The sequence below is a fragment of the Bemisia tabaci genome, chromosome 4, assembly GCF_918797505.1.
Source record: "Bemisia tabaci chromosome 4, PGI_BMITA_v3".
NCBI lineage: Eukaryota > Metazoa > Arthropoda > Insecta > Hemiptera > Aleyrodidae > Bemisia > Bemisia tabaci.
The window spans coordinates 40,499,931-40,525,690 of record NC_092796.1 but is presented as its reverse complement, the minus strand read 5'-3'; the positions used below and the strand labels follow the sequence as shown (position 1 = coordinate 40,525,690).

The following is a 25,760-nucleotide window of genomic DNA, read 5'->3' as shown; positions in this document are numbered from 1 at the left end:
AACTTTGTAAACATTGGTAAACATCCCCCGAATTTTAGGTTAATGCATTTGATTCGGCTTCCCAATGTCTTATTCGAATCCGATTACTTTTTGTAAATTTGATTTCGTTACGACTTTCGACGAATTTCCGAGTCATGTGATTGAGTAAAAATGTTCTCTTTTCCTCGTGTCCCTATTGTCACTTATCGATCAGTGCCCTAACCTTCGTGTTATCGCATGGTTTGTTCAAGTTTTAGTAGTTCAGTCAGTGCCTCACGAAGATGAAGTTCTTAAAGACCGCTAGACTGCTCCTTCAAAGAAAATTACTGCTGCCGAAGCTGACCAGCAGTCAACTGGAGATTAATGGTCCTCTTACAGAATTAAGACTCTCTCCAACCAGCCACCCAGCAATCAGAAGTTTCTTCCACTCCTCCTCCTGTGAGTTCTGGTTTCCAATTTTCAATCCCTGCGCTTGTTCTTTTTCCTTAATGCTGGTCTTCTCTGACTCTAGAAAGGCAAAAATCATGACCCTGGACATCTAAGAATGATTTCTGGGCATTCTAAACAAATAAGGTTCAAAATTTCCACAGGCGATTGTCCTCCTGGTGAAGATCTCGCTAGTTTCCACATAAGTAAATATTTCAGTGAATTTTCTCGCCATTCGGAAAAAAATTCACTGAAACATTTACAGAAAACACATAGCGACTTCCTAGCACGAATGTAGGATGCCCACCAAAACCTACTTAGCGCAAAATTGCCCTCTTTTCTTTATCATCCAATCATTGCACAAATCAGTGCAAGCTTATCTTGGAGTTACATCTTGGAAGCTGATTAGATTTTCTTCACCTCTTCAATTTAATAGGTCCAAAAGTTACAAAAACTGATAATTATCGATTTTTTTTCCCTGGCCGTAAATGTCCGAAAGCTTTGCAAGTCGCTCCAGTTTGCTACATCCTCTTATACTGAGCCTTGGATCCAGCTTTCAATCCCAATGTGCTCGATCTTAACTTTTGTTCGTAATGGCAAGTGCATCAAAAAGCAGTGACAAGAGGTGAGACAGAGCTGTGATGTTTAAGAGCGAACATTGGCTAATAAGCAACTGGATGCATACAGCGAACAATCATAAATAAATATCTATGATCCATAGTAAATTTTCGCAATTACTATTGTGTGATGAGTAAATGTTACCTCTTCAGTTGCTCCTCTATAAGTATTAGCTGCATTGTCGAAGTAAACTGTTTAGGACCGCTGGGCAACGGAATTACCCGATTCCAAATGCTTAGCGTTGTTCGACTCCGTTTGGATTGCCCGATGTCCTGGACGTTTACCAAACGGAAGTCAACAAGTCATCTGTCTCAGGAGATAGTTGAGAGCATTGAGCTAACCTCTAAATGTAATTGTGCACTCAAAACACAACAGTTTTTAGTCAACAGAGACAACCGACAACGCGTTTCCCAACAGGTAAGTCAATGGTCTAGTGATATCCGTTAGCGTTGAGCATCCTACGCCAACAGAAAGTTTACTTCTTCAACGCAACTATTGTAACTATCCAATTGTTACATGAGGTTTAACTATCATTACTTTTATAAGTAATATTAAAATTTTAATATATGTCACATATTGGAATCTGAAGTTTTGGCATCGTTTTCATCTGCTCCGTCAGTTTTTGGGTTACTTAGGCCTCATCATCCCCTGTGAGTGTTAATTTCTATTTTTAAAATGTCATTGTTTGTAATTTATTGATTTTATTCTATATCAATATTGTCCTGTACTATGCAAACAAAGAAGAATTTAAGGAATTTTATTTTTTTCAGACTGTTCCTGTTGCTCTTTGCCTATCACCTTGGTTGATTCTTTCTCATACCGCACACTCTCATACAATCCTGTGCTAGCACCCCAGGACCTTGTATCTTCTCGGCAGTTTTATGCCAATCATGGGAACTGTCGACAGTTCTGGTCAAGAAGCAAGTCCACCGAAGCAGGAGAGAAAGAGTCAAGCAAAGAAGAAATTTCAAAAGGTAGTGATGATATACCTGAGGAAAAGATGTCCCTATACCAGCGATTCAAACTTATGTACAAGAACTATTGGTATGTCTTGATTCCAGTACATGTCGTCACATCGATTGGCTGGGGTGGCATGTTCTACTATATTGCCTCCAGGTAACATGCTATTAATAATTGTCATTTCTATTCATGATCAGTGAGGATTAATGTGTTATCCAAAGAGAAAATAAGAGCCCACATTGAATATTGAATTCTTGGAGATGTAGCGTTTTGATTGATGTATAATACATGCCACCCTCTCCGAAAAACACCGAAGATGTTGATTTTTAGAATTTCAATTTTCCTCCATTTGAGTCGATGACTGTCCTGCTAACTCAAATGGAAGAAAATCGAAATTTCAAAAATCAAGATCTTCGGTGTCTTTTGGAGAAGGTGGCATGTATTATACATCAATCAAAACACTAGATCCCCAAGAAGTCAGGGTTGAACATATTTTTGCCAATAAATTGACTGAATTAAAAAAAAAACACATGGTTTCGATTCCCCATGTTATTTTCCATAAGGAATTCGAAAGTGGTCGTCAGGGGTCTGATTAGCTGAAAAGCAAGCGCAGGAATCTCAGACCAGGATCAGGCAGTCACGCTTTTTCCCTATTCAGTGCGGGCTCTTATTTTCTCTTTGGTGTTATCACACAAATTTGATAAGATATCACATCAGAATTAGGCATCCACCTCGTAGCATGTAAGCACTATATTACAATTATTGAAAGCTTTCCTGTCGTACCTGTCAGTGTTGTATCATAATTTTTCATTTTCAAACGTTTGGTTTTCTAGAAGAAAAAAAAAATCTGGAAGAACATCAAACTACCCTTGGTGCTTGCTCCTATAATTGCTATGCCATTTGTTTGTAAGGACAATTAAGCTACTCCTTGCAATTGCAACTAAAATTTAGTACCATACTTAACTTGCGTACGTTTCATAATATCTGTATCTCCTTTGCTGATTCCCATTGGACCTCTCTCACAAATTTTCTAAGGCAATTCCTGGATCTTGTAACAGCCTCATTTTTGCCGTTTTTTGATGGGCAAAAAAGTATTTTTTTATATTTTTAAGTTGTACAAAATCCAGCTCATTTTGTTAGAAAAGGATAAACAATTCCGAAAAAAATTATGTAAAAGCCTTGAAGAACCATTGAAACTCACCTCGCAAAACAACCTCGCAGCCCTGCAACCAACCAGTTCTGCAAAAAATATTGTTGTAGCTTTACCTCAATACTTCACGTGTTTCCATGTACATAAATCAGTGAACATTCACCACGATTAGTGTTTTCTCTAATTAGCTGCTTTGCAACCAACTACAATCATTGCAATTTCCAAAGGAAAATCCTAAAATAGTCTTGGAGAAAAGTTTAAAAAAACTCAATTTTTCAATTGAAGTCTTTAACCTAATTTTCAAAATAAGTAAGTCAAAAATGAGCTCATTTAGTTGTATCATATGTTTTTGCCTCAAATTCCGTTACCTGCATAAATTTGAATTACTTTTTCAGTGGCATTGACATACCTGCATTCCTAGAGTCAGTTGGAGCCACACAAAAAATAATCGACATGATGCGGAATTCGCAGACCGGCTATGTCGCTGTTGCATATACAATGTATAAAATTGCCACTCCCGTGCGTTACTCAGTCACTCTAGGTAAGTTATCCAACTTGAAACTTCTCTCAAAATTTCAATTTTTCACATCCTTTTTTTAAATTTGTATTCTTTTATAGTTGCCGATGAATACATTTCTCTAAGCAGCAGGCACCAATATACTCTCATCAATGTGAAATTGCGTGTTGAGTCATCATTCATTAATGTGTGCTGGAAAAAGAACATTTGCTCATTAAAAGGATAATTACTTTAGCAGCATTTAACCGTTAGACACACTGTTTATCACACAGTAGTCTCACAGGCACACAAAAAGGATAACGTGAGAAATATGAACAATTTTAAACTTACCAAACCTGCATCAATCCTTATCAAAATCATCGAAAAAGCCATACATTGGAAATTAATTCAGTTTCTCCGAAACTTTTGGCAATGAAGTGAAGTACAACATGAGATTCTTACAGGCTTCAGTGCCAGATCAGCCTTATCTAATGTTATAAAATAATGAAGGAGAAAGTAAATGCCTGAAAGAGCCCTCGAAACTCACATTTCAAAAGTGATGCATGTGTGCAAAAATGATAGTTTTCACTTAATGTCTTTTTGATCCTTAGACTTAGATTATTATTAAAATTGTTAATCATACTCTGGGGCCTGAATTTTGTTGGCAGTTTTGTGGCTGACTGCAAGTTGGGGCAAGAATGATGACTTGGTTATTCGATCACTGATTAATGGTTTGTCCTGTTCAGGAAGTAAGGATGGCTTGAAGCTGCTGTAGAATAGGCTCAGCTTGCGCACAGCTTGAGTTTTGTACATCATTATCCCCACTTGTAGCCGAATTTAATGATTAGATTTCGCAACTTTCAGTCGAGAAATCATGTTCCAAACAAGCAGCTTGACTATCGAAGTGAAAAATTGTTGAATTGACTTTCAATATACAGGCAGCACTGTGTATATTGTATATGTTTGAAGAAAAAATATTCTAATGATATCTCCCTTTTTCTTTTTTTTCAGGTGGAACTACAATGACTATCAAACACTTAGTGAGGCATGGTTTGATCAAACCAGTTGATAGCAAGAAGATCCAGCAAATGTACTCTGAAACAAAGGATCAATTCATGGAAAAACGTGACACATTCAAAGGAAATTTGATGGAGAAAAAGGAACGCATGTTATCACAAATGGCTGATGTCAAAAAAGAACTAAGCAAGCAGAACAAGAAATAGTCTCCTTTGACTTTAACTTCACTCACATCCAAGCGGAACGATGGCATGGTGCTTTGACAGCAAGGAGTGGAATTTTTCTAAGTTGTTGGCTCAATGCAAACCTTGAAGAATTATAGAGTTGTGATAGGTTTTTAAGTTTGAGTGTGTTGTCAGGGACGTAGATGTTAGTATAGGTGCCATCGCAATATTTAATACAGATCAAGGATCTTAAACGAAGCTGTTGATCAACTGTTATCATATTCTAAGGCGTGTCTTTCAGTTCAGGACTCATACTTAAACAATTTGGTGCAACTTCATTCTGGCTTTTAACACAATTAATCAAAATTGACAAGTATGTTGATATTACGTATGAAGATTCCCAGACTCGCCAGGAGGTGTTTTGAGGTTTAAAAGCCATGTGTCGGAGGTCTGATATTGAGAGGAAACAGCATCCTGAAAATTGACCTGAGTTGTTGTATTGTATCAAATTCTCAAGATGTCTTTTGAAGTAATGTTAAAGTTCATGATATTTTTTTATATTTTTATATTGTCTCAATTGAAGGAGGTGCAAAAATTGTTTATTTCACTGCTTCTCAGATCAAATTTTTATGATCCAAGTTTGTAGACTACCAAAGAATGTGTCATTAGGTTTTTTGAGCTGGCAAGTTTCTACCCTCAATACTAACAGAGTCTTAAACCATTCTTACCAAGTTTTTTTACCTTCATTTGTAAAATTTGCCAAAACTTACTTCAGAAAACTTTTTCATGATCACAAATAGCAATCCTTCAACAGTTAGTAAAGGAGTTTTATGACAAATTTAAGAAAAATTGCATAATCGGAAAACATAAAAAGTGTGAAAAACCTGATAGAAAGAGTTTTACAACTTACCTTGTTGCCCGTAAAAGTTTACGATCTTGCTTTGCTCCTTGTATGTGGTGGAATTTTGACTGAAATATGCAGTCAATATCCAGCTTCAATTTCAGGTTTGCCTATTATATTAGACATTTTATCTTCCAGCTCTTTCTTACTCCTCAGTTTCTTTGTTCACCAAAAATTTTACCAGCTCTTCATCGATAAAATTTTCAGCGCCTGAATGAGAGCGATACCATCATAAATGAAGCCCTGGGTGCAGGTAGGACACTGCTCGATTGTGGTGTCTCTGAATCTTCGTTAGTGTTTCATCCATTGTAAGTGAAGCAAATGTAATTTGTTGAAACTTTTACTATTATTTTGTATGATTTTGCAATGCTCTAAACCAAAAATTTGGAGAATCCACTCAATAGATATCTTCCATAATTAGAAATTAGCTGAGGATATTCTGAAACACCACAACCAAGACGGCCCTTCCTGCAGCCAACGCCTCATAATATCATCATGTGCATTATTTTTAAGTAAATATGTACTATCAAAGCTTTAAGATTTGTTTAAATTTGTACTTACTTGGCCTTTTCTTGTTTAATTTGTATAACCGAGGAGCAAGGAAAAAGTACCAAATTTATTCTCACTTCGTTCTTGTTACAGCAGTTTGAATAACATCTCAGTACATCCATAACTTTATTTTTTCTTGTCCTTGGTCTTTTCATCAATTTTATAGACCAACAGACCAGGTGAGATTTTGCGCACCATGAGATATGCTTCCTCTTCAAAACTTTAGGCAGAAAACACGAAAAATGTTCAAAAAGTTGCAAAGTAACTGATAAATGAGAACTAGTATTTTACATTTTTCCTACAAAAATGTCATTAACTTAGCTTCTCGGAAAACCAAAATCCAATAGGTCAAATGAGTCTTTATGTTTGACTAACAACTAATTAATTTTGAAAAACGCGAAACCTTTTCCACTCTGATACTTGGTATTTTTAAGCAAGTTAAAAAAATGCTGTTTGCCCCAGAAATTAATCTCAGCTTAAAAAAACACTGGTTTTAACTAAGTGGCCACATTGACACTAGAAGACTTTTTTAAGAGGAAATTTTCAACTGCTGAACACAAAAGGCGTTTCACACTGAAAAGTTTGAATCGTAACTTTTGATGTTTCAAACGTTCGGAGAGAAATTTTGACGTCGGAAGATGTGTTTTGGCAATTTATTTTCTACCCTACCTAGTAACTCGTCAAAACAGAGTAAATAATACTTCTCCTTCCTTCATCTGCAAATTTAACAGCATCAGCCCCACCTTTTTCTGAGATATTTCACTCATTGTTTTATTCATATTCTAGGTGTAGTCCAGCCGGGTCATTTTGACTGCTGTGGTTAAAAAATGGCAATTTTTTCCCAACTTTTGTGTCTTCTTCGCCACAACCCCAAGCTATTGTTATTGCCTAGTTGGTTTTGTATTGTTACCATGTTTCAGATGTTTATGTAAATACATAAAGCTATGTTTTTTACTCATACTTTGTCTAGATTTTCTTAATCTGGAAATGAAGGTTGTTTTTGACACTTTTTTTTTTCATTTTCATAGTTCCATAATGAGTGAAATTACATTAATTTTAAAATAAAAATTTTCTGTTAGTTTCAGGGTGTCCCTAATCAGTAAAATTTTATGAATTCAAAGGTTAATCCAAATTAGAAGAAAAGGAACTTTAAGATATTAAATTACTCCCATGAAAGCACCAGTTTTAATTTTAATTCTTGGAAGATAAAAATAGAAAGAATAATCATTGTGTCTAGAGAAGTCTAAGCGTCTGTGTCTTCAGCTTCATACAAATTACTAATAAGCAACTTAAAAACTCTGAGGTATGGTAAGTGGACACAACATGAAATCATTTACAAGCTCGCACACATTGCAAAAAAGAAAAATTAGATGTTATGATGTGTTACAGAATCCGAATGACCCCTTCCTCAAAGACCTCACTGTTAATTCATCAAAAACATTACTTAAGAAACTTTAAAAATAAAGTTGAATTTAACAAAAGACAGAATTCAATTTTTGATATTCTTCACTGAGACGGGAAAATTTGCAAATAGGAATTAGATGTTATAATAGGATTTCGAAAAAGAACTTCCCCAGGTATATATAGCTTTGATGTTACCCTAAAGGCAGTACAGGAATTTCAGAAAAACATTACTTTTGTTTGAAAAGATTTGCCTTGAGGTGTAATTAGACTGATGCAATCCTCCCCCCCCCCCCCTAACTTTTCTTTATTTGTTTGTCATATTTTTAATTATACTAGAGAGAATTATTTATATTAAAGAGCAATTAAAACCTTCTTTCAGAGACAGAAGACTGCATAAGTAGCAATGAAAGAATTTAATGCCAGGAAATCCAGGTGGCTAAAAAGACAAAACAAAATTTAGTTACAAAATTAGTTGTATTTTAGTAAATAAAATAACTCTTTACAAACATTTACAATTATGAACAATTAGGTAACAAAAATCATCAAAATGTACACAAAGATCAGGAATAACCTGCAAAAATTTACAAATTTACAACTTTTTGAACCTGATATTAAGTTATACACACTTTGGCCACAAGAAGCCAATCAATATAATGATCATGCGCAACATTAACAATACGCAATCGATGAATTTGCACTACATTTGGCATGTTTTCTGAATATGTAATATTTAACAGACATGACAAAAAGAGAAACATTTTTTATATAATTTCAGTGAGAAAGATTCTCATTTATGAAATTCTGAGAGTTGACACAGCTTAAAAAATTGTTGAATTTGTAAGAGCACATTCGATTTCAACAATCTGGCTATAGTATAAGAGAGTAGGATATTACAATTAGAGAGCAAAATTAAAGAAATATCTGGTTAAACTTAAAAGAAATTATTCAATTAAGAATTATTGAAATTGATGGGAAATTAAAAGGAAAGAAAATCAAGGAAAAATACAATACAAAATAATCATTAAAGATCAGTTATTAAATAATCCAAATTAAAAAATATCGGTAAAGAGAGAATAAATTTAATTAAAGCGCATTCAAAATATTACTCTAATGTTAATTCATACGGTTCAAGTGTTAGGAGTCATGCTAATTGGAAATTGAGACTTTCACAGGATGAAAAGGTTATTAAGGTGACTACATAATCAATTTCATACTAGGTATAATTGAAGAGGGTGCAAATAAAGCACAGTAAATAGGTATTTGAGGTTAGGAACTTAATGCTAGCACACTGGCAAAATAATCGCAAGTTCCTGATACATACCTAAGAAGGTAAAAAATGAAAAAGCTTTGATTACAGTATCAAGGAATGTATTCCGTTGTATTTGATGAATATGCTTGATAATTTTAGTGATATTTATTGAATATTCAAGGCAAATTTTCAAGTTATGAAACTCGACAACACTCAACGCTTGAACTCACTCAACTGTTGAAAGTGCAAAAAGATCTGGACCTCTAGAAATTTTATCAGTTTGCCAGCAAAAACGCAAATGGAAGATAAAAACTGAACAAAACTTAAAATAGCGATATAAAAATAGTCTTGGCAGTAATGACTGAGAGAAAAAAAATAAAGTCTTACGAACTAGAATAAAAATGTTCAATGACAAGGAGATTTTCATGTCTAACAACAATCGTGTTAAATGATAATATTCATTATTTTCAAGTACTACAACTTTCCAAGAACTGATCGCTAAAAATAAATCACAAGATCATTGTACATGAAGGTGTTGGAAGAAAGTAAATCTAAACATAAAATCTGGGAGTATCTCCTTGATTTCAGTGATCCTCTCACAAAAAGGTCACTTTTTGCCTTATCATAGCTTAATTTAATTGTAATACTGTCTCAATAAAGAATTAGGAAGAAATTTAATTATGACTTTGAAATTAACAAATGTCTTCGATCGAACAATCGTTTTACACAATTTTACCAACATATATTTCCACAGACCTGCTCATGTGGGTGGATTTTGTTTGTTAACAAAAATCTAATTTCAGCAGAAAAATGAAATTCAATTGAACTACAACGAGCTGTCTATATTTACTTCCATGAAATTTTAGCGCTGGTATCTTGGATCTTACTGTGCTTCAGCTGATATTGGTTTCAGTACAACCGTAGCTCAGGTGGTTGTGCTGTTATGACCGTTGCTACCTTTGAGGAAGGTTAGTAGAAGCACTTTTAGACTGCTCCTGGGATTCAGCCAAAATGCATTTTTCTCCGTGTTTGTCCAATTTTCATGTTAATAGAATTCCAAATGAATACTACAGCCTTGATATAATATGCTATCTGATCATACATTACTAATATGTTTGGGGCAAATTATTTTGATGAGCAAACAGACTGACCCCTGGGTCTAATTCATAAAGCTAGAATTAACTAAGGAAGACCTACATAGAAAATAAAAACAAGAGGCTAAATGCTAATGAAAGGCACACTTATGGGTAGAAACACCACATTAATAAAATACTTAATTGAAGAAGCGAACTTCAGAAGTGAAAAAAAATTGTCATTTGGTAGCGGTTTTATTCTAGTTGTTCACCGCTATCTAATCGTGAAAATAAGCTATTCTCTGAGGAGATGCTAAGTTGGAAGCCAAGATAAATGCGAGAGATAGTTTCACTCTAACTAGAGAATCTTACACCACACACAGTACTACTTCCACTGGTACAAACAACGTTTTATCTAGAAGATAAATTTTTGTGCAAGGGTTTACTTTGTACAGAAGTAATGTGAGATCCAGAGTTTTGGCACAAAATCAATCTAAAAAGCAAAGTCAATAGACTTAAAATGAGTGAATCAGTAATATTGTGCGTTTGTGTTTGAACCCTTATAAAACAAATCAGCAAAATTCAATACACAAACAAAAAGTAGTTTGCGACCATAATGACTTTTTAACGCTGTTTTTGATGGTACCTGTATTGAATTCAGATTTCCTTAGAATCTGCCTTATAAAAACGGTATCAAAACATTCACTTTGGATTGGTACTTTCTTGTACCAGTTGCGTGCTTTCTGATCGAAGTTCCAAGTTCACACGAGCTTTTTTAAGGATATGGTGCGTTTTGTGAAGCTGCCTACAGATGGCACTCTCAACTTGCCGCTTTTTCTTATTAGCAGTTGACAGTTGATTGAGAGTCTCTTCAAGTGCCTGTTTGGTGCGCAGCAGTTTATTGCGCAGAGTAACATTTTCTTCTTCAAGTTTTGCGACCTCTGAACTGCTCTTGCCTAGAAATCAGAGATCAAAGTAAATAAAATCTGGTCTTTAAAAATATATTTAAATATACAATATAATATAATATTATATAATATATTTAAATGTTGATAGATAATATTCTAGGTTTTTTCATTCATGAATTTGAAAAAAGTCCCCAAAAAAACTCTTGACATTGAAATACTGAATTCACTTAAGTCCTGATAAAGTGCTTTCATTCGGTTAAAATTCAAATTTTTCTTATTTTGGGCATCAGAGAATTGATTCGATTTTCTTGTGGTGTTCGTCTTTTCTCTTCATTTGAACATACATGATATTTTGATAGAGTTCTTTTTCTGACAAGTATCAACTTTAGCTAATTCAAAATACTGTACTCATCCTGACTTCTTAGTTTAAAAAATCACAGCATTGATAGAGGATTATTATTTTTTTTTTAAATAAAAAAAAACTAGTAATTTACATTGCTTTTGAAATGAACTTGCTTGCTTGGTGCTTGATACTTACAGAGTGTGACTTGGTCGCTGGAAGAGGCACGGCCTTGGTCACTCTCTATCCCAAGATCTGGTGAGCATGTTCCCACATCCATATTTTTCTCCGTCATCTGTACAGAAAAAGGAATAAGTACCAGATTGTGAAGTCAATTGACCTCAGAAAAAAATTGTCTAAAGAATACAATTTGTAAAAAGTTCTAAGGTAAGAAAAATCATGGAACATGATGGTGAAAAAGTCACATTTGAGATTTGTACACATTTTGAGACTTTCACCAGCTAAATAAAGCATACTTTGATGTAAAGACAGATTTTGAAACTAAACATCCACTTCAATGGAAAAATAGCAAATAATGGCAAAATATCCTCTTGCAAAAAAGCTTTGTCACAAGAAAAATAATCTAATCCACAATGAGACCTGTTGAGATGCAATCTTCCTTATATTTTGACTTTGCTCATCTAAATTTGAGGGCTTCTTGAATAAAATGTCATCATGTACAAGTCTTCAATTCTCTCTTTACGATTGTACTGCCTTCATGAGTATGTTTCTAATAAATCACAGATAAGTAGTTTAAACTATGTTTCAACATCAATCCAGGTAATTTTTCAGAGGAATTTTTCTAAAAGATGGCATGATAAAAATAATTAACTATTCCGCGCTAGCTCATCCACCAGAACATTGAAACTATGTATGTCGGCCGCCTGACAGGACAAGACCCTCTCTTAACCATGAAATAAATCGCATTTTGATGTCTTATTGGGCTGCTTTAAAATTTCAATAATTAGCCCGCAAGTTGTATTGCTCTGGATATTTTTCACTAAAAAAAGCAAAAGTTAGGGAAATACCTGCAATGGCAGCGCAAGTTCCTGATCCGAGACATAGTCTGATGAGTTTTCATTACTCCGCTGCCGTAAGTAAATGTGGTTATAGGTCAGGGTTGAAATGCAAGTTTTCAGCCTTTGTGATGTTTGAGCATCATTCACAGTATCCTGAAATACAAAAGGAAGGTAATTAAAATAACTCTGAACTATTATAGCCAAAGAAATGACGCCAAACTATTGCGTAATTCTTTTGGCTCAAAATCAGAGTGAATTTCTTCAATTTTCAGGCGTTAACATACTCTAAATAAATAGGGACAGTAAAATAGTAAAAAGAAATTTCAAGATTTTAAAACGGCAAAAGTTGATGTACGTATTCACTAATTTTTTGGTTTATGAGAGGGACCCCTACGAAAAAGGACCAGGAGAACGGTGTCAAAATGCCAGGTAAACAATTCAATTCTCTACTGATCTTAACTGACATCAATCAAATATTCTACTGACATCAGTTGAGATCAGTATGAAATTTCACTGTTTAACTGTCTAATATTGCTCTACTGATTAATTTTATTGGGGATCCTAATCCAGACCTGATTAGTTGCAAAGTCTTATTTTTGAAGTACAAGTCTTAGTACAAAAAAAATTGTGCGCAAGACTCAGGTCAATAGGTCAAGGACTAAATTATTTTATTTTGCTTCGTTACAGGAAAGCAAAAATAAAATATTTGATACTGAAGACATGTATGATTATGAAACTCTTATATTTATATTTTTAGCAACCTTTTATATTAATGTTTATGAAACTCTTATATTCCTGAAACTCTCATCAGGTTCGGTCAATAAGCAACTAACAAACAAAATTAAGTTTCAAAAATTTGAAGAAACTTACAACATTCAGCGGTGCTATCTGTACAGGACTGCCCAGGAGTGATTCCTCGCCGGCTGAGGTGGCTTCGCCATCCGAGTACGACTCTTTGTAGACATACAAGTTGGCAAGCTTGGATTCTAGTTCCCCATTGGCTGCCTCTAGTTCAGCTACCCGCCTCTCTAGTTCCCGCTTGACTCGCTCCAGCTCTTCACCCTGCAAAAAAGATAAAAACGAATTAATGTTTTGGTTAGCACATTCAGAGATAGTCTTTCCTACTTTTTTCCTTAAATATTTTGTTATAAAAACTGACATTGCTGAAAAGCATTAATTTTTTCAAACACTTAAATTAATAAAATTAGAGAGAGAATGCTCTGACACAACAGGGGATATAAACGCTAAACGTACAAGTCCAAAAGTAAATTAAATTAATGCAAACTTGGAGCAAATGAGCTAGATTTTAGGGCTTTCTGTTTTTAGAAATTAAGAGAGAAAAACGGCATGAATAAAGCGCAGACTTAAGAGACAAAAAAAAAAAAAAAAAAAAAATCTTTGTTTTTTTGCTTATCTAATTCCATCAAAGCAAACAGATCCTCATTTTTGAACAAGTTCATCTTTTTTAAGCACATTCTTACAATCTAATTGATATAGCTAAATTTTTTTAATCTAATGGTATCATTCATTGAATTTCTGATAGGAAAATTTGGAGTAATAAAAGTATAATACAAGAATAAGCAACATGCGAGACGGAGTGAACAATCAGGATTGTTGTCTTCAGATATAAAAAAGAAGGGAAGAAAGAAAATGAATAAAGTAAATGAGCTTAAAAATACACACACACACATGCAAAAAGTAAAAGGGCTGAAGAGAAAGTAAATGCTTATTATCAAGCTATTCTGAAAAGGAATCTTGAAGAAATTTCTTGACTTCAATTCCACCCAAGTGGCATTTTACAATTGGAAAGTTGTAATTTATTGAAATGCAGTTATAATTTTAATGCCACTTAATAGCAATAAAACCGGTGGGATCATCAACATTTGAGCAATTTCACCCAGTTTTATCAATTAAATCTCAAATAACTCCAATTTTTCATTGAAAATATCACCGAAAATTGGCATTTAAAAAATATCGATTATGATGCAAGAAATCCATTTTTCGGTTCAGATAATACGCATAGTAATTTTGATTTTTCATTAGATATGTTAGGGTAGCATTTACTAGCAAAAGGTATCTAAAATTATTTCAACAACACTCAGTGCAAAGCTGGTGTTACATGTCTGCCGGTGCTGTAGTGAGTGCGGTTCCGCAGCTCCTGCTGCAGACGTAGTTTGTCATTGGCCAGGCGAGTCCTTTCTAGCACTACCTCGGAAGTCGTGAGTGTCGCGTGGTCCAGCTGCCGGCGGAGTTCAGCCTCCCGCTCTGCGAACCATGACTTCAACTCGCGTTCACGCAGCTGGGCAAACACGTTAAATCCCCGCCCATTATTCCCGCCACCACAAAGCAAATTTTAAAATTTTTAGTTGCAGAATCAGGGGTGCAGGAGGTTTAGAATCATACTCGCTTACTCGTCTCAGATGTTGGTTGGTTGGGGATGAAATTCATTGATATTTAAACCCTTTTTTTTCATTTCTTTATAATGGAAACTTCTGCACAAAAAAGATTGTTGATTGTGGCCATTAGAACCCGTAGCGTACTGAGTAAACTACTTCGTAGAGAGGTCATCAACTGTAGAGACTTAAGGAGATTAAGATTTAAGGGCACATGTCCTGACACACAGTAATTGGGACACACAAGGAAATTCTGCACCCCTGTACATAATGTATACGGAATGTAAGAGGTTAATCTCCAATATCCAGATAAATACTTTTGACGGTCACGATCAGACAGAAAGAGAAATTGATGAACATTTTAATTCTTGGATGTGATAGAGCTGATGATGGAGTGTGCATGCAGCTCCAAAACAATTGTTCCTTTTATAAAAAAGTGAGTGAGCTCAAAATTTCTATTTCTATAATTGACAATTGGGTGTACCCATTGTTTTAAAATTTCACTGTTTAGAGAGATCCATCTTCATCCACAATTTTAATTCTTACTTTTTCCTTTACTTTAAGAGCCATAGCATTTCTCATTAGGTAATCATGCAAAAGAAGGGGAATTCTGGGGAAAATTTTTCCACCCTGCACTCTTGGATGGAAATTTCTCATGGAAATGATGAGACTAAACAAAATGAATGATAATTGAAATTATTAGTTTTTCCTATTCCTCAATACCACTTTGAGTCTGAAGTGCAAAAAAAGCAGTTAAAGCTTTAAAAAAAAACGTGTACACTGAATTAAAGTGTGGAAAATTTGGTTTTAAAAGTAAACCAACGGTTGTATTCACAGTTGTTTTCTTAACTTTAGGGCCTCTTTCGGCCATGAAAAATATATTTGTAAGGAATAATGGATGAAGAAGTTAAGGGATATTTTAAGAATGTATTTTATGAATGTATGTTTGAAGGAACTCCTTCAAAATTGAAAATTAAGCGGAGTCTTTGGATACTAATGATCTGAAATATCTGTTATTCAGTCGGGAAAAGCGTGAGGCACTCAAGTCTATAGATTTCTTACATAGTATACCCGAAGACAAAATGCACTCAAAATTATTTTTACCTCAATTTTTGGATAAACGTCCTCAACTTCTTTATCCGCAATAATTTTCAATTGAAAAAATGGCCCCGAGGCAATGAGATGACCATTTTAAAGGCCCCCACACTATCAATTATTGATAATGATAATAGATTTAAATTTGAAAAGTTTGGAAAAGAAAAGTGACACAAAAAATGGAAGTCCTAAACTGCCACCAATATTATCACATGCACCCGATATTCCAAGGGGAAAGATAGCTTAGATACATCAAACATCACTGCAACTGAAGGATTACTCCATTATAATTTCACTTTATGTATTCAATTGTGATGAACAAAATCGCCCAACCAAAGGAGCTAATACTTCATGGAAGTACAGTTCTCAAGGAATAAAAGTGTACATGTAACATTCCTACCTTGTACTGTTTCTCCAAGGTCCTTGTATGAGTCTCAGCATACGCACACTGAGATGAAGCAGCCTGTAACTGATAACGGAGCCCTGCTTCAGTCTCGCGCGCCACTTTCTCTGCTTTATTCAGCTGCTCTGCGCGGACCTCTTGTTCCGCCTTGATGGCATCTACACAGTCTGCCATTTCTGCTTTTTCACGGACGAGGGCATCTACCTTTGCCCGCCACGTTTGCACTAATTCAAGTGCCTCCGCACGTTCTCGTTTGAGAGTTTCAATCTGTTGGGACATTTCCATCAGCACCCGCCGGTGGAGCTCTGCATTATGCGTTTCTTCTGCACGGAAGGATTCTAGTTCAGACTTCAAACCTGCAAAATCAAAGGAAAATTGCTGAAAACTAAGAATTGGCTAAGGCTAATGGTACTACAGTCTAAGAATGAGATTTATACCAACTTGTCTTGGGATAAGGCTTCCATGAAGGTTAGGCTGTTAGTTCATTAATTTGTCTGTTCTATTGACAAGATGTCCTTGTTGTCCTAAGTTTTTTGAGTGTTGTCTCCCTGTATTCTTTTTTCATCGGGTTGAGTTTTGTATTTTATAGTGTTCAATTGTTTCTTGAGTTTCCAGCCATTTCTGATTCAATTTAAATAGATCATGTATCAGGGTTCCTAAAATTTCATAATTTTTCGATTCCCTGACATTTTTTGCTTTTCTCCCACTCCAAAATTTCCGAATTATTTGACTTTCCCTGAAAAAAGTTCTCATTTGGAATTTTTTCATTTTGATTAGGCTGCTAGGATGACATGCTGCTCCCAAAATTCCCTGACTTAACCTATGAATTCCTGACTTCTCTAGGTTGCTGGATGCCTTGAAGATATACATAACATTGATACTCACATTGCACATTCTACCTGAAAAAATTAATTGGAAAAAAATTTAAACTAACCAGTAACTTCTTTTTCACATTGCGCCTTAAGTGTGTTCAGTTCAGTCTCTCGTTGGTCCAAAAGCATTTTGGTCTCATTTGCCTCTGACCTCAGAGTGCCAACCTCACGCCGTAATGTCATAGCCTCGCTTTCTCGTTGGCCGAGACGCATCTTTGTCTCTTCAAGCTTGCGTTCTGTCTCACGGAATTCTCTTTCTGTTATCATGAGCCGCCCAGACAACTCCTCTACCTTTATTTAAAAAAAACAAACAAACAAATTGAACAAATTTAGAAGTGGAACAAAGTTTTGAAATATCCATCTAAAAGAAAACTTTCAACAAATAACTATAACCAATTTGAATACATTGAAAAGTACAAAATATGGGCTGAATGAATTCAGGGAGTTTGAAAATATTTCTGAATAAGGGCAGTAAGCTTGTAGTTCCCTTACCTAGAATGATTTTTGGAGATATTACAAGAAGCTAAAATATTGAATTTTTTTGATGTAGAAAAAAATCAATATGTGCAGACAATTTAAATTTTGGATTTTGATCATTAGTCTTAAGCCAGCTAAATTTTATGGGCAAAATATAAAATCAAAAGTCTGTAAAACGTTTAATTCTTTTGGGATTGCAAACATTTGTCTCCTTGTGTTTAGTGACTTTCTTTTTTATTAATTTTGGCTGTAGATTTTGATGACATCATTTGCCTTTGTTCAGTGGTTCTGTTACTTTCATTGCGATAAGGTGAGAAGTTTGCAAAGCTCTACTGATTTTTTCCATTTAATTTTGTAAATGGTTTGTCAATTATGTGTGTTCACTTTTCAGCAGTGTCAATCAGTTATTTTAAGTTTCGTATCTGGCTTAGAAATAATTACTGCAGATGTTCAACAAGTTTGTTTTTAGACTTAAGAGCATGTGTATCTATGGAAAAAAATTAGTGAGTGAGTGGATAGGTGGGCATTTTTATGACGAATCGCAAGAAAAAATTTTCAATCATCAGAATATCCACCCTTGAAACAAAATTGTTTGTTTGAAACTTTGATCGTTAATTACACATAATTAAGAATCATACCTTGGCCTCAGCTGCATGGAGTTTAGCTGTTGCCTCACACAGACTGTTCTCAACTTCTTTCACACGCTTTTCATTCCACTCTTGCGTTTCCTTGGTGCGAAGCTCAAACTCAATTGCACACTCTTTGAGTCTGTTCTGGGCCTCCAAGAGGGCACACTCCTTTTCCAGGATGCATTCCTTTTGCGTTTGAATATGCGCTTGTACTTGTTTGATCTCAACGCGAAGTTGTGAGACCGTTTCCTGCGTGGCTGCATGGGCAGTCTTCTCTTCCGCCAGGGCTGATTTGACTTGAGAAAGCTCTTGCGTCATTGCATTGTAGTCATTTTTGAGTTGAGAGAGGGATCCAAGCTCTGAGGTGGATTCAGCTAGTTGTGCTGAAAATTCGATAAGACACTGATGTATATGTTTGAAGGGAACATTCATTCTCATAATATGGAAATTTTAAAATCACCTTTAGCTCCTCAGATAAAAGTGTTTCTTAGTTATGATTTTTGTTTACATTTTTTTCTAAAACTACCAATTTCATTCAGTCAAAATTCAGTTGATCTGTTTTTTTTAAGATTGCTTTAAATACACAACCGAAGAAAGAAAGCAATTGCGTTCCATTCGAATAGTATTTCCTTACCTACTACCAGGGCATTTCGTATGAAAGAGTAAAGGTTATTCTGGTTTGATATCAAATACATTTCTTGCACGAGAACCTAAGTGGACGTTTCTATTTCAAAATTGTACATGTGAGCCAAGGAATAAATATTTCCGATATTTCAGTGATTTTTATTGGTGTCATTCCTAAAAATCAGAGAAATTTGCTAGCATATTTTGTCCACCAAGACTATGCCTCATTCTAATCAACACCTGATAAAGGACCATCAACGTACCTTCGAGTCCTTTAACTTGTGTCTCAAGTTGATGGATTGTTTCCTGGCTGATGTGTCCTTTCCGAGCCTCTCGTTGGGCTGCATCTTTAGATTTGAGTTGCGCATCTTCCAGCAAAACGAGGAGTGTCTGACATCGTGTATTAGCCATTATAAGCTGTTTCTCAAGAATTGCACATTTTGAATGGGAACTTGACAGCTGACTGTTCAGGCTCCTTAATTGGCGGACGAATTCTTCATCACTTATCTGTTCCAACAGAAAAACACATTGAGATAAAATAGCAAATAATTTTATTTTCTTCAACAAATATGACATCTGATGTACTTTGAATAAATAGTAATTGCATATCGACGGTGAAACTACCAAACTACGTATCTCGGTTTGCGACGTCGCAGACTTCCTGCCATACTTTATTTTTTAAATGAAAAACTACTTAACATCCAATCTTTAAAATTTCTGTGATTTTTCCTCTTTGTGCGGAGAAAATTCCGTGAAAATTTCAAGGAATGATATTGATTTCGTCTACTTCAAAAAAATAAAATGTGAGCGTAGATTTTTAAACACCGCAAACGAGATACGTGGTTTGGTAGTTTCACCGTCGATATAGAGAAAACGTAATGGAAACATCAACATACCTTATTAGAAACTGTCGCTATCACACCATGAAGACTTTGAATTTCTTGTCTCAATGACGAATTCATCTCTTCAAATAGACGGAGTTTCTGTTTCATCGATTTACCATATATTTTTTTACTCTGTTTACCTGGAACAATAAACCACAAACTATAAATCTTGAAAAGTCATAGGGGTACAAGGCAAGCTATACTGATGCTGTGAGGCTAGCTTGATGACAATGGAAATGGTAGTAGTGACCCTAGTGAAGAGAGATCTTGAAAAAAGGGGCAATAATTTTTACTGGCAAACGCATATTCCGGGGGAAAATTTCAACATGCAATAATTAAAACAATTAAATTGATTTGAGAGAACTTTTCTGAACTGAAAAAATTCAAGATATAACGATAAGTACTATCCTCTAAAAACTATACAGTAAAACAGGAAGTCCTTAAAGTTTCAATACGAGATGCAGGTTCCTACAGTTTCACCATCAATAAACATGAGAAGAGCAATTTGTATGATTAATTTTAGAATTGAAAATGATACCACTTTTCAATTTTAGAAATCGTTATACTCTTTATCATTAGACCGCAAGAGAGAATATCCCAGTCAACTTCATAAAAATCACTGCCATTAGCCCAGTTACTTGTGCTAAGGGCAGGATAGCCACTATATTTCAATAAATTTCTTTTTACCTGATAGCTTGAGTTTAGAGATGTCTTCTAGGTCAGATGTTTCTGTCTCTGAACATTGGTTAGTGCCTGCCATTGATTCCTTGCTGAGCCCAATTCTAGCCAAAGAGGCACATCGGTCTGGTTCAGACCAAACTTCTGATTCTGAACCGCATGATCCACCATAATCTGCAAACCTCTTGGCTCTGAAATGAACAACCCGACACTTGTACTTTAATAAAGTCATCAATCTCAAAAAAGAGACATTTTGAAAATGTATTAACCTTTTAACAACGTTCTAATGCATTGAAGCTGATAAACTAGATTTTGTTTGAACTATTTGACTCATGGAATAAAGAATCCTGAGGACGAAAAAAGAATTTAGTATACTGAAGCTAGATTGAAGCAAAAAAAGGGGTCAAATTGACCATTCATGATTCAGTTAGATTGGATGGTGTGATGAACTAGTGGATCTGTGAGACTGCAAGTCAATTTTTCTTCATATTTGAGGATTTGTCAATACAGGATACTTTTTCTTAACTTACTACTTCTAACAGAAAAATACAGCAGGAACTTGACAACAATAGCAACTAAATTCTGAACTTTTCGAAAAAAGGAATGTTATCGCATAGTCAAGGATGATTTCCTCTCTTAGTTCCAACAACTAGTGCAGAGAATTACATTTTTTCTTTTGTGTCATTCTCCTTCTATCTTTTGACTAGGGACTGAGTCCTTTTTGTGAGGGTTGGCTGAGCTTTGTATAATTGGATGACCTCAAGGTTAGAGGCAACATGGACCGCTTCTCTGGGTCTGATTTTTGCTCCTCAGATCAACACTCTCATTAAACTTAAGTCAAGTTTTGCTCGATTTACGAAATTTCACAGATTTTAACTTATTAAGAAAATTGTTGCAATACTTGAAAGTTTACTTTCGGCGAACCAGTACAGCTATATAAAAAAAAGAAGGGAAAAAGAGACTTTCTTGCAGCACTGACCTGGATGTTGGGCTCTCTAGAGATTTGCCGGTCACGGAGAACATAGGATCAAATTTGGATGCTCCTGATACTGGAATACAACGTTGTGCAAAATCTGCACAGAAATTGGGAAGGCTTGGGCAGTCTGACGCAGAACCCACTTCTAAATTCACCGAGTTGAGTTGCTCTGTAAGGGCAACTACCTCTGATCGAAGAAGATTCAGCTCAGCTTCTTCCTTGCCTTCAGCTTTTGAGGACGGTTCCTGTAAATATCAGTGATCAGTCACTCAATTTTGTACACCATGAAATGCTCTCTTGTGAGAAAAATGTATATTAGAGCAAGCAGTTTGCCAATCGAGACACAAGTTGTTTTTAGACAGAGTGTTGGTGGTGTATACTAAATTTTAACGCTCATAAGCAAAATCACCGACATTTTATTTATAAATAAGTTTTCCTGGAAATTAACCGTGCATACTGATGATTCTTCCACTTTACTTTGATCACAGTTACTCATAAAACGGCTAATTCTAAAATAGGCATTACTGATGAATAAATCTAAGGTGACGGCAACTGAACCCTAAGTTTTTGTGAAGAATGATGTTATTATTCTTTTTTTAAGTAGTACTATCTTGGTTACTGTAAAACAAAAACTTAACATTTGAATAGATCTTAGGAAATACACCAAGTCTGTAAACCTCACGCATTGGAAAAGTATCCTTCATTTAGTGCATCTGACCTATATTCCGAACAGTATGCTGCCTCATGAAACCTACCTTGGTCTCTGCTCCTGTTTGAAGAGTCTCCAACTCAACCTCGGCCAAAGCGTCCTCCTCACTCGAGAAATTAATTTCTGAGTAGTCTGGTAAGATCGGCTCAACAGATGGACATTTCAGTGAGAGCTCCATTCCAGACTCAGCATAGGTGCCATCCATAAATGAAGCTGACAAAGATTTAGACAGGAGCCGAGACTGTGTTACAGCTTCCTGGAGTATGCGACGCTTTTCCTCAGAGAGAGATGCATTCTGGCTTATGAGAGAGTCAAGGAACCCAGCTAGCTCTTCCAGCCGCGTTGTTAAAAGGTGGCAAGCATTAGTTGATTCTTTCAGCTGTTTCTCTGCAATCTGTAATTATGAAGAAAACCAATAAGGATTTTTTCTTGGAATGAGAAACAAACTTCCTGAGGACAAATAATTCCATATCAGCTGGTATTGGATTCTTTGTAACATTCAAATTTTTAAAATAGTGTAGGTAGTATACATGCGCGTGGATACTACAATAGAAGTAACTAACTGATTTTCTTGAAGTTTCTAAAGCTATACTTAGGGTGACTTTTTGGCACATAGCAGATAACATAAATTAACAAAGTAAATCATTGCCCTTATTAGTCCAAAAATGAATCATTTATTACTACAGAACATTGAATAAGTCTTCAGATCAATCTATTGTCATTTTGTTCAAGATGTATGGCATAAAAGAAAACTTGATAGTACAGTTTCATTGTTTCTGTAAATTTCATAATATGCATTATAAACATGCTCTTACATTAGATTTTTTTTAGAATATACCTTTGGCGTAATTTTGAACTTTATACAACCATAGACCTAGTCCCTCTCAATTACAGCCAAAAACAAATCTTCAACAAAATATCTTCAGAAAGAGAGTTATCAAACGATAGCTTATAAAGCAAATTTTGCTTTAAAAATCAAAATCGTGTTTTGAATGTTCAGAAAAACAGATTGAATAGGTTCGGGATTACTTTCTTAAAAGTGCATACTTTAATGGTCTATTGTTGAAAAAAAACTTTCAGAAGTTTAGAGTTACAGTCAAAATTTTCAACTAAGGATTAGTTATTTTATTTAACTAATTAAGATAAAATATTTTGTATTCTTTTAAGTTTTTGCTGGATAAAACACTCTTGAAAGTAATTTTTTAAAGATAGACAGCTGATATGGGCATTCAGAAACGAAAAATGTGTTTTTAACAAACATTAAAAATGATGCCAATACCAATTTTAGCAAAGTTTTGTAATCAGAGTTTGTTTACTCGCACTGAGAAATCTCTTTTAAATAATATAAAAAAAAATAAAATTTTACTGAGACCTCGGCAGTAGTCCTGGCTTCATGACACTGCTCCATTAACTTCCTCTCAGCAATTTCCATCTGAGCGACTTTGCCACTAAGCTTTGTAACTTCCTCCAATGCAGTTTCCAACTGTGCCAGTACAAAGCGATTACCCACATTCTCTTTGTCTTCCAAATGCACAGAGAGGTTGTCCATTCTTGGGGCTAGCACTTCCACATTGGCTGTGCGCTTGAGAGCTGTCTTCAATGAAAGAAGTTCTGACTGCCGGCGCTCGGCCAGTTTGTTCAGTTTCTCAATTTCTCTGTTTTTACTCCACAGCTCTTTGTTTACAAGTTCCTGAAGATTGTAGGTGTGCTTTTGAAGCTGAGATTTAAGCCTGAAGGCAAAAGAAAATACAATTATTTGTGTGAAATTTAAAAAGAGCACACTGGAAATAGTGGAAAAACTGGAAATAGTTGAATTTGGAATTTAAGATAGCAATTAAATGTTTTTAAAATAATTGTGAGACCATTATTGCACAAAGAGTTTAAATACATTTGAAAATTTTTATTTTCTTTTGGTAGCCTTGATATTCATGCAAAACCAATTATGGAGCTACAAAATGGATTTTAGATGCTTTTTTTTTTGGTAGAAAAATTTCTACAAACATGTTGGCATTAGGACATTACAAATATCAAGTTAAAATTGAGTTATGATGATTTGAAGTTTATGGTTCAGGAAGTTTTAAAGAAAACTCAGTTGGAGGTTTCAATCTGCCGTTCTGGGGAATTGTGATGGTCGAATTAGAACCAAACTTAACGCAGTCTATTGATTCAAAAGTGAACTTAAACCACTCTTAACTTGCTTCCCGATATACTACAGAACATTTTCTGATGAAAACACAAAAATGGATTTTCCGAGATAATATCTTGAACCACTTATCTTATTAGTGAACTTAATCTTCTTTCCATTGACTGGCTACAAAACAATATACAGAAATATATTACGATGCAAAGATAATAAGGGAAAAAAAAACAAGCACTTAATGTTACCTGATATTTTCTGTTTCTTTTTCCCTGAGTTGTTGGGCAAGATCTTCCTTCTCATTTAATTGCACTAACTCTAATTTTAGTTCAAGTTCACGCAGTTCTTGATTAAGCTTGTTGATCAGTGCGTCTTTTTCCTCTATACATCTTTCAAGGTGACTAGACTCTTTTACTTTTTCTGAGGCATCGCAGCTCACTTTCTGTAAAAGAGAAAAAAAAGTAGATTGAAAAATATTTGAAAGAAAAGAGAGAGCAGATAGACCAGTGATCAGAGATAGTTTGTTGTTGATTTTATCATTCTTTTGGCTTCTTTTTAGACTCCATTTTCTGACCACTAAAACTATACTGTTAATACTTAATGGTAACTAGTATTATGCCTGAAAAGCATAATTCTATTAAGAATCTTAACTTCAGAGGAATGGCGAAATAATAATAGAACAATCTGGCAGTATAAAGTTGGAGTATTCTAGGTTTCTGACTGGTTTTCTTTTATAAAATATTTTAGATAAAGTTAAAAGTTCTTAACTTGGTTTTGTACATCCTTCTAATTTTTTACATCCTACCTGAATTTAAGATTCGAGAACATGGAGATCGTTTGAAATGCTTCAAAAAGTTCAGAACAATCAAGGTCACATATTTAGGTTTTAAAGTTCTGCTCTCCTTTCAAATTTTATTTTCTACGATTTCTGGGAAATCCTTGAGGGAATTTAAATAACAACTAGTTGATAAATTTAATGACCGACTTACTTTTCTGATTATTATCTAAATGCTTTCTCTGGCCAAACTTAATCTTAATATAATCCACCCATTAATAATTTATCCCAAAGGTCAGTAATTAATTACCTTGACCTCCTGTCTGAGTTGATGAGCTGTTCTGTTAGCATCTGCAAGCTCAGAATTCAACCTTTCAATCTCAGCTTTCAGTTCTGCGGTGCGTCCAGAATCGCTTGTTTGCTCTTCATTCTGCAACAAAAAATGCCACTAGAGATATTTTACCTAACTGCTAGGCCTGATTCCCAATGTCTAATGAACTGAAGATTTTTCAAAAATTGTGCAGTGAATTGATTTGAATGATTTTCGATTCAATTATTGATTATTATTTGTATAATAAATGCGACCTACTATCATGAAGAGTTACCTTAGGATTTTTCTGATTGCTATAGACAGGAGAGTTCAAAGAATATACACGGGGCTAGATATGTGGAAAAGGGCTCGTAACTTTTACAGAAAAACTTTTCGTAGGAGTGACAGAAACACTTCATTTTTGAACAGAAAACAACATGTAGTCTTTCAAAATAATCATCAGAAATTTTATGCAGAGAATTCATAAGATAATAGGTTAGATAAAAGTTGTTCGAACTTTGTTATAATCTAGAAACGTAAATTTG

General features: G+C 34.8%; 2 protein-coding genes across 2 annotated transcripts in view; one reads left to right on the top strand and one right to left on the bottom strand.

Moving 5' to 3' along the window:
* Nucleotides 1-52: 52 nt before the first annotated feature.
* LOC109035198 (uncharacterized) lies at nucleotides 53-7,220 on the top strand. Its single transcript, XM_019048753.2, has 4 exons — nucleotides 53-417; nucleotides 1,794-2,139; nucleotides 3,529-3,674; nucleotides 4,641-7,220. The coding sequence occupies exons 1-4, from the start codon at nucleotides 261-263 to the stop codon at nucleotides 4,850-4,852; spliced, it is 861 nt and encodes a 286-aa protein (XP_018904298.2). The 5' UTR covers nucleotides 53-260; the 3' UTR covers nucleotides 4,853-7,220.
* An 899-nt stretch (nucleotides 7,221-8,119) lies between these two features.
* The window catches only part of cnn (phosphodiesterase 4D interacting protein centrosomin), a 41,266-nt gene continuing 23,625 nt past the window's right edge, over nucleotides 8,120-25,760 (bottom strand). Inside the window, exons 6-21 of the mRNA XM_072299856.1 lie at nucleotides 25,216-25,335; nucleotides 24,379-24,572; nucleotides 23,366-23,723; nucleotides 22,040-22,387; nucleotides 21,288-21,529; nucleotides 20,318-20,499; nucleotides 19,643-19,770; nucleotides 19,010-19,253; nucleotides 18,132-18,505; nucleotides 17,079-17,307; nucleotides 16,142-16,500; nucleotides 14,373-14,552; nucleotides 13,124-13,315; nucleotides 12,263-12,406; nucleotides 11,433-11,529; nucleotides 8,120-10,942 (exon numbers count right to left, since the gene is read on the bottom strand). Coding sequence (XP_072155957.1) covers nucleotides 10,689-10,942; nucleotides 11,433-11,529; nucleotides 12,263-12,406; nucleotides 13,124-13,315; nucleotides 14,373-14,552; nucleotides 16,142-16,500; nucleotides 17,079-17,307; nucleotides 18,132-18,505; nucleotides 19,010-19,253; nucleotides 19,643-19,770; nucleotides 20,318-20,499; nucleotides 21,288-21,529; nucleotides 22,040-22,387; nucleotides 23,366-23,723; nucleotides 24,379-24,572; nucleotides 25,216-25,335 — 3,645 coding nt within the window. The 3' untranslated portion in view covers nucleotides 8,120-10,688. The remainder of the gene's footprint in view (nucleotides 10,943-11,432; nucleotides 11,530-12,262; nucleotides 12,407-13,123; nucleotides 13,316-14,372; nucleotides 14,553-16,141; nucleotides 16,501-17,078; nucleotides 17,308-18,131; nucleotides 18,506-19,009; nucleotides 19,254-19,642; nucleotides 19,771-20,317; nucleotides 20,500-21,287; nucleotides 21,530-22,039; nucleotides 22,388-23,365; nucleotides 23,724-24,378; nucleotides 24,573-25,215; nucleotides 25,336-25,760) is intronic.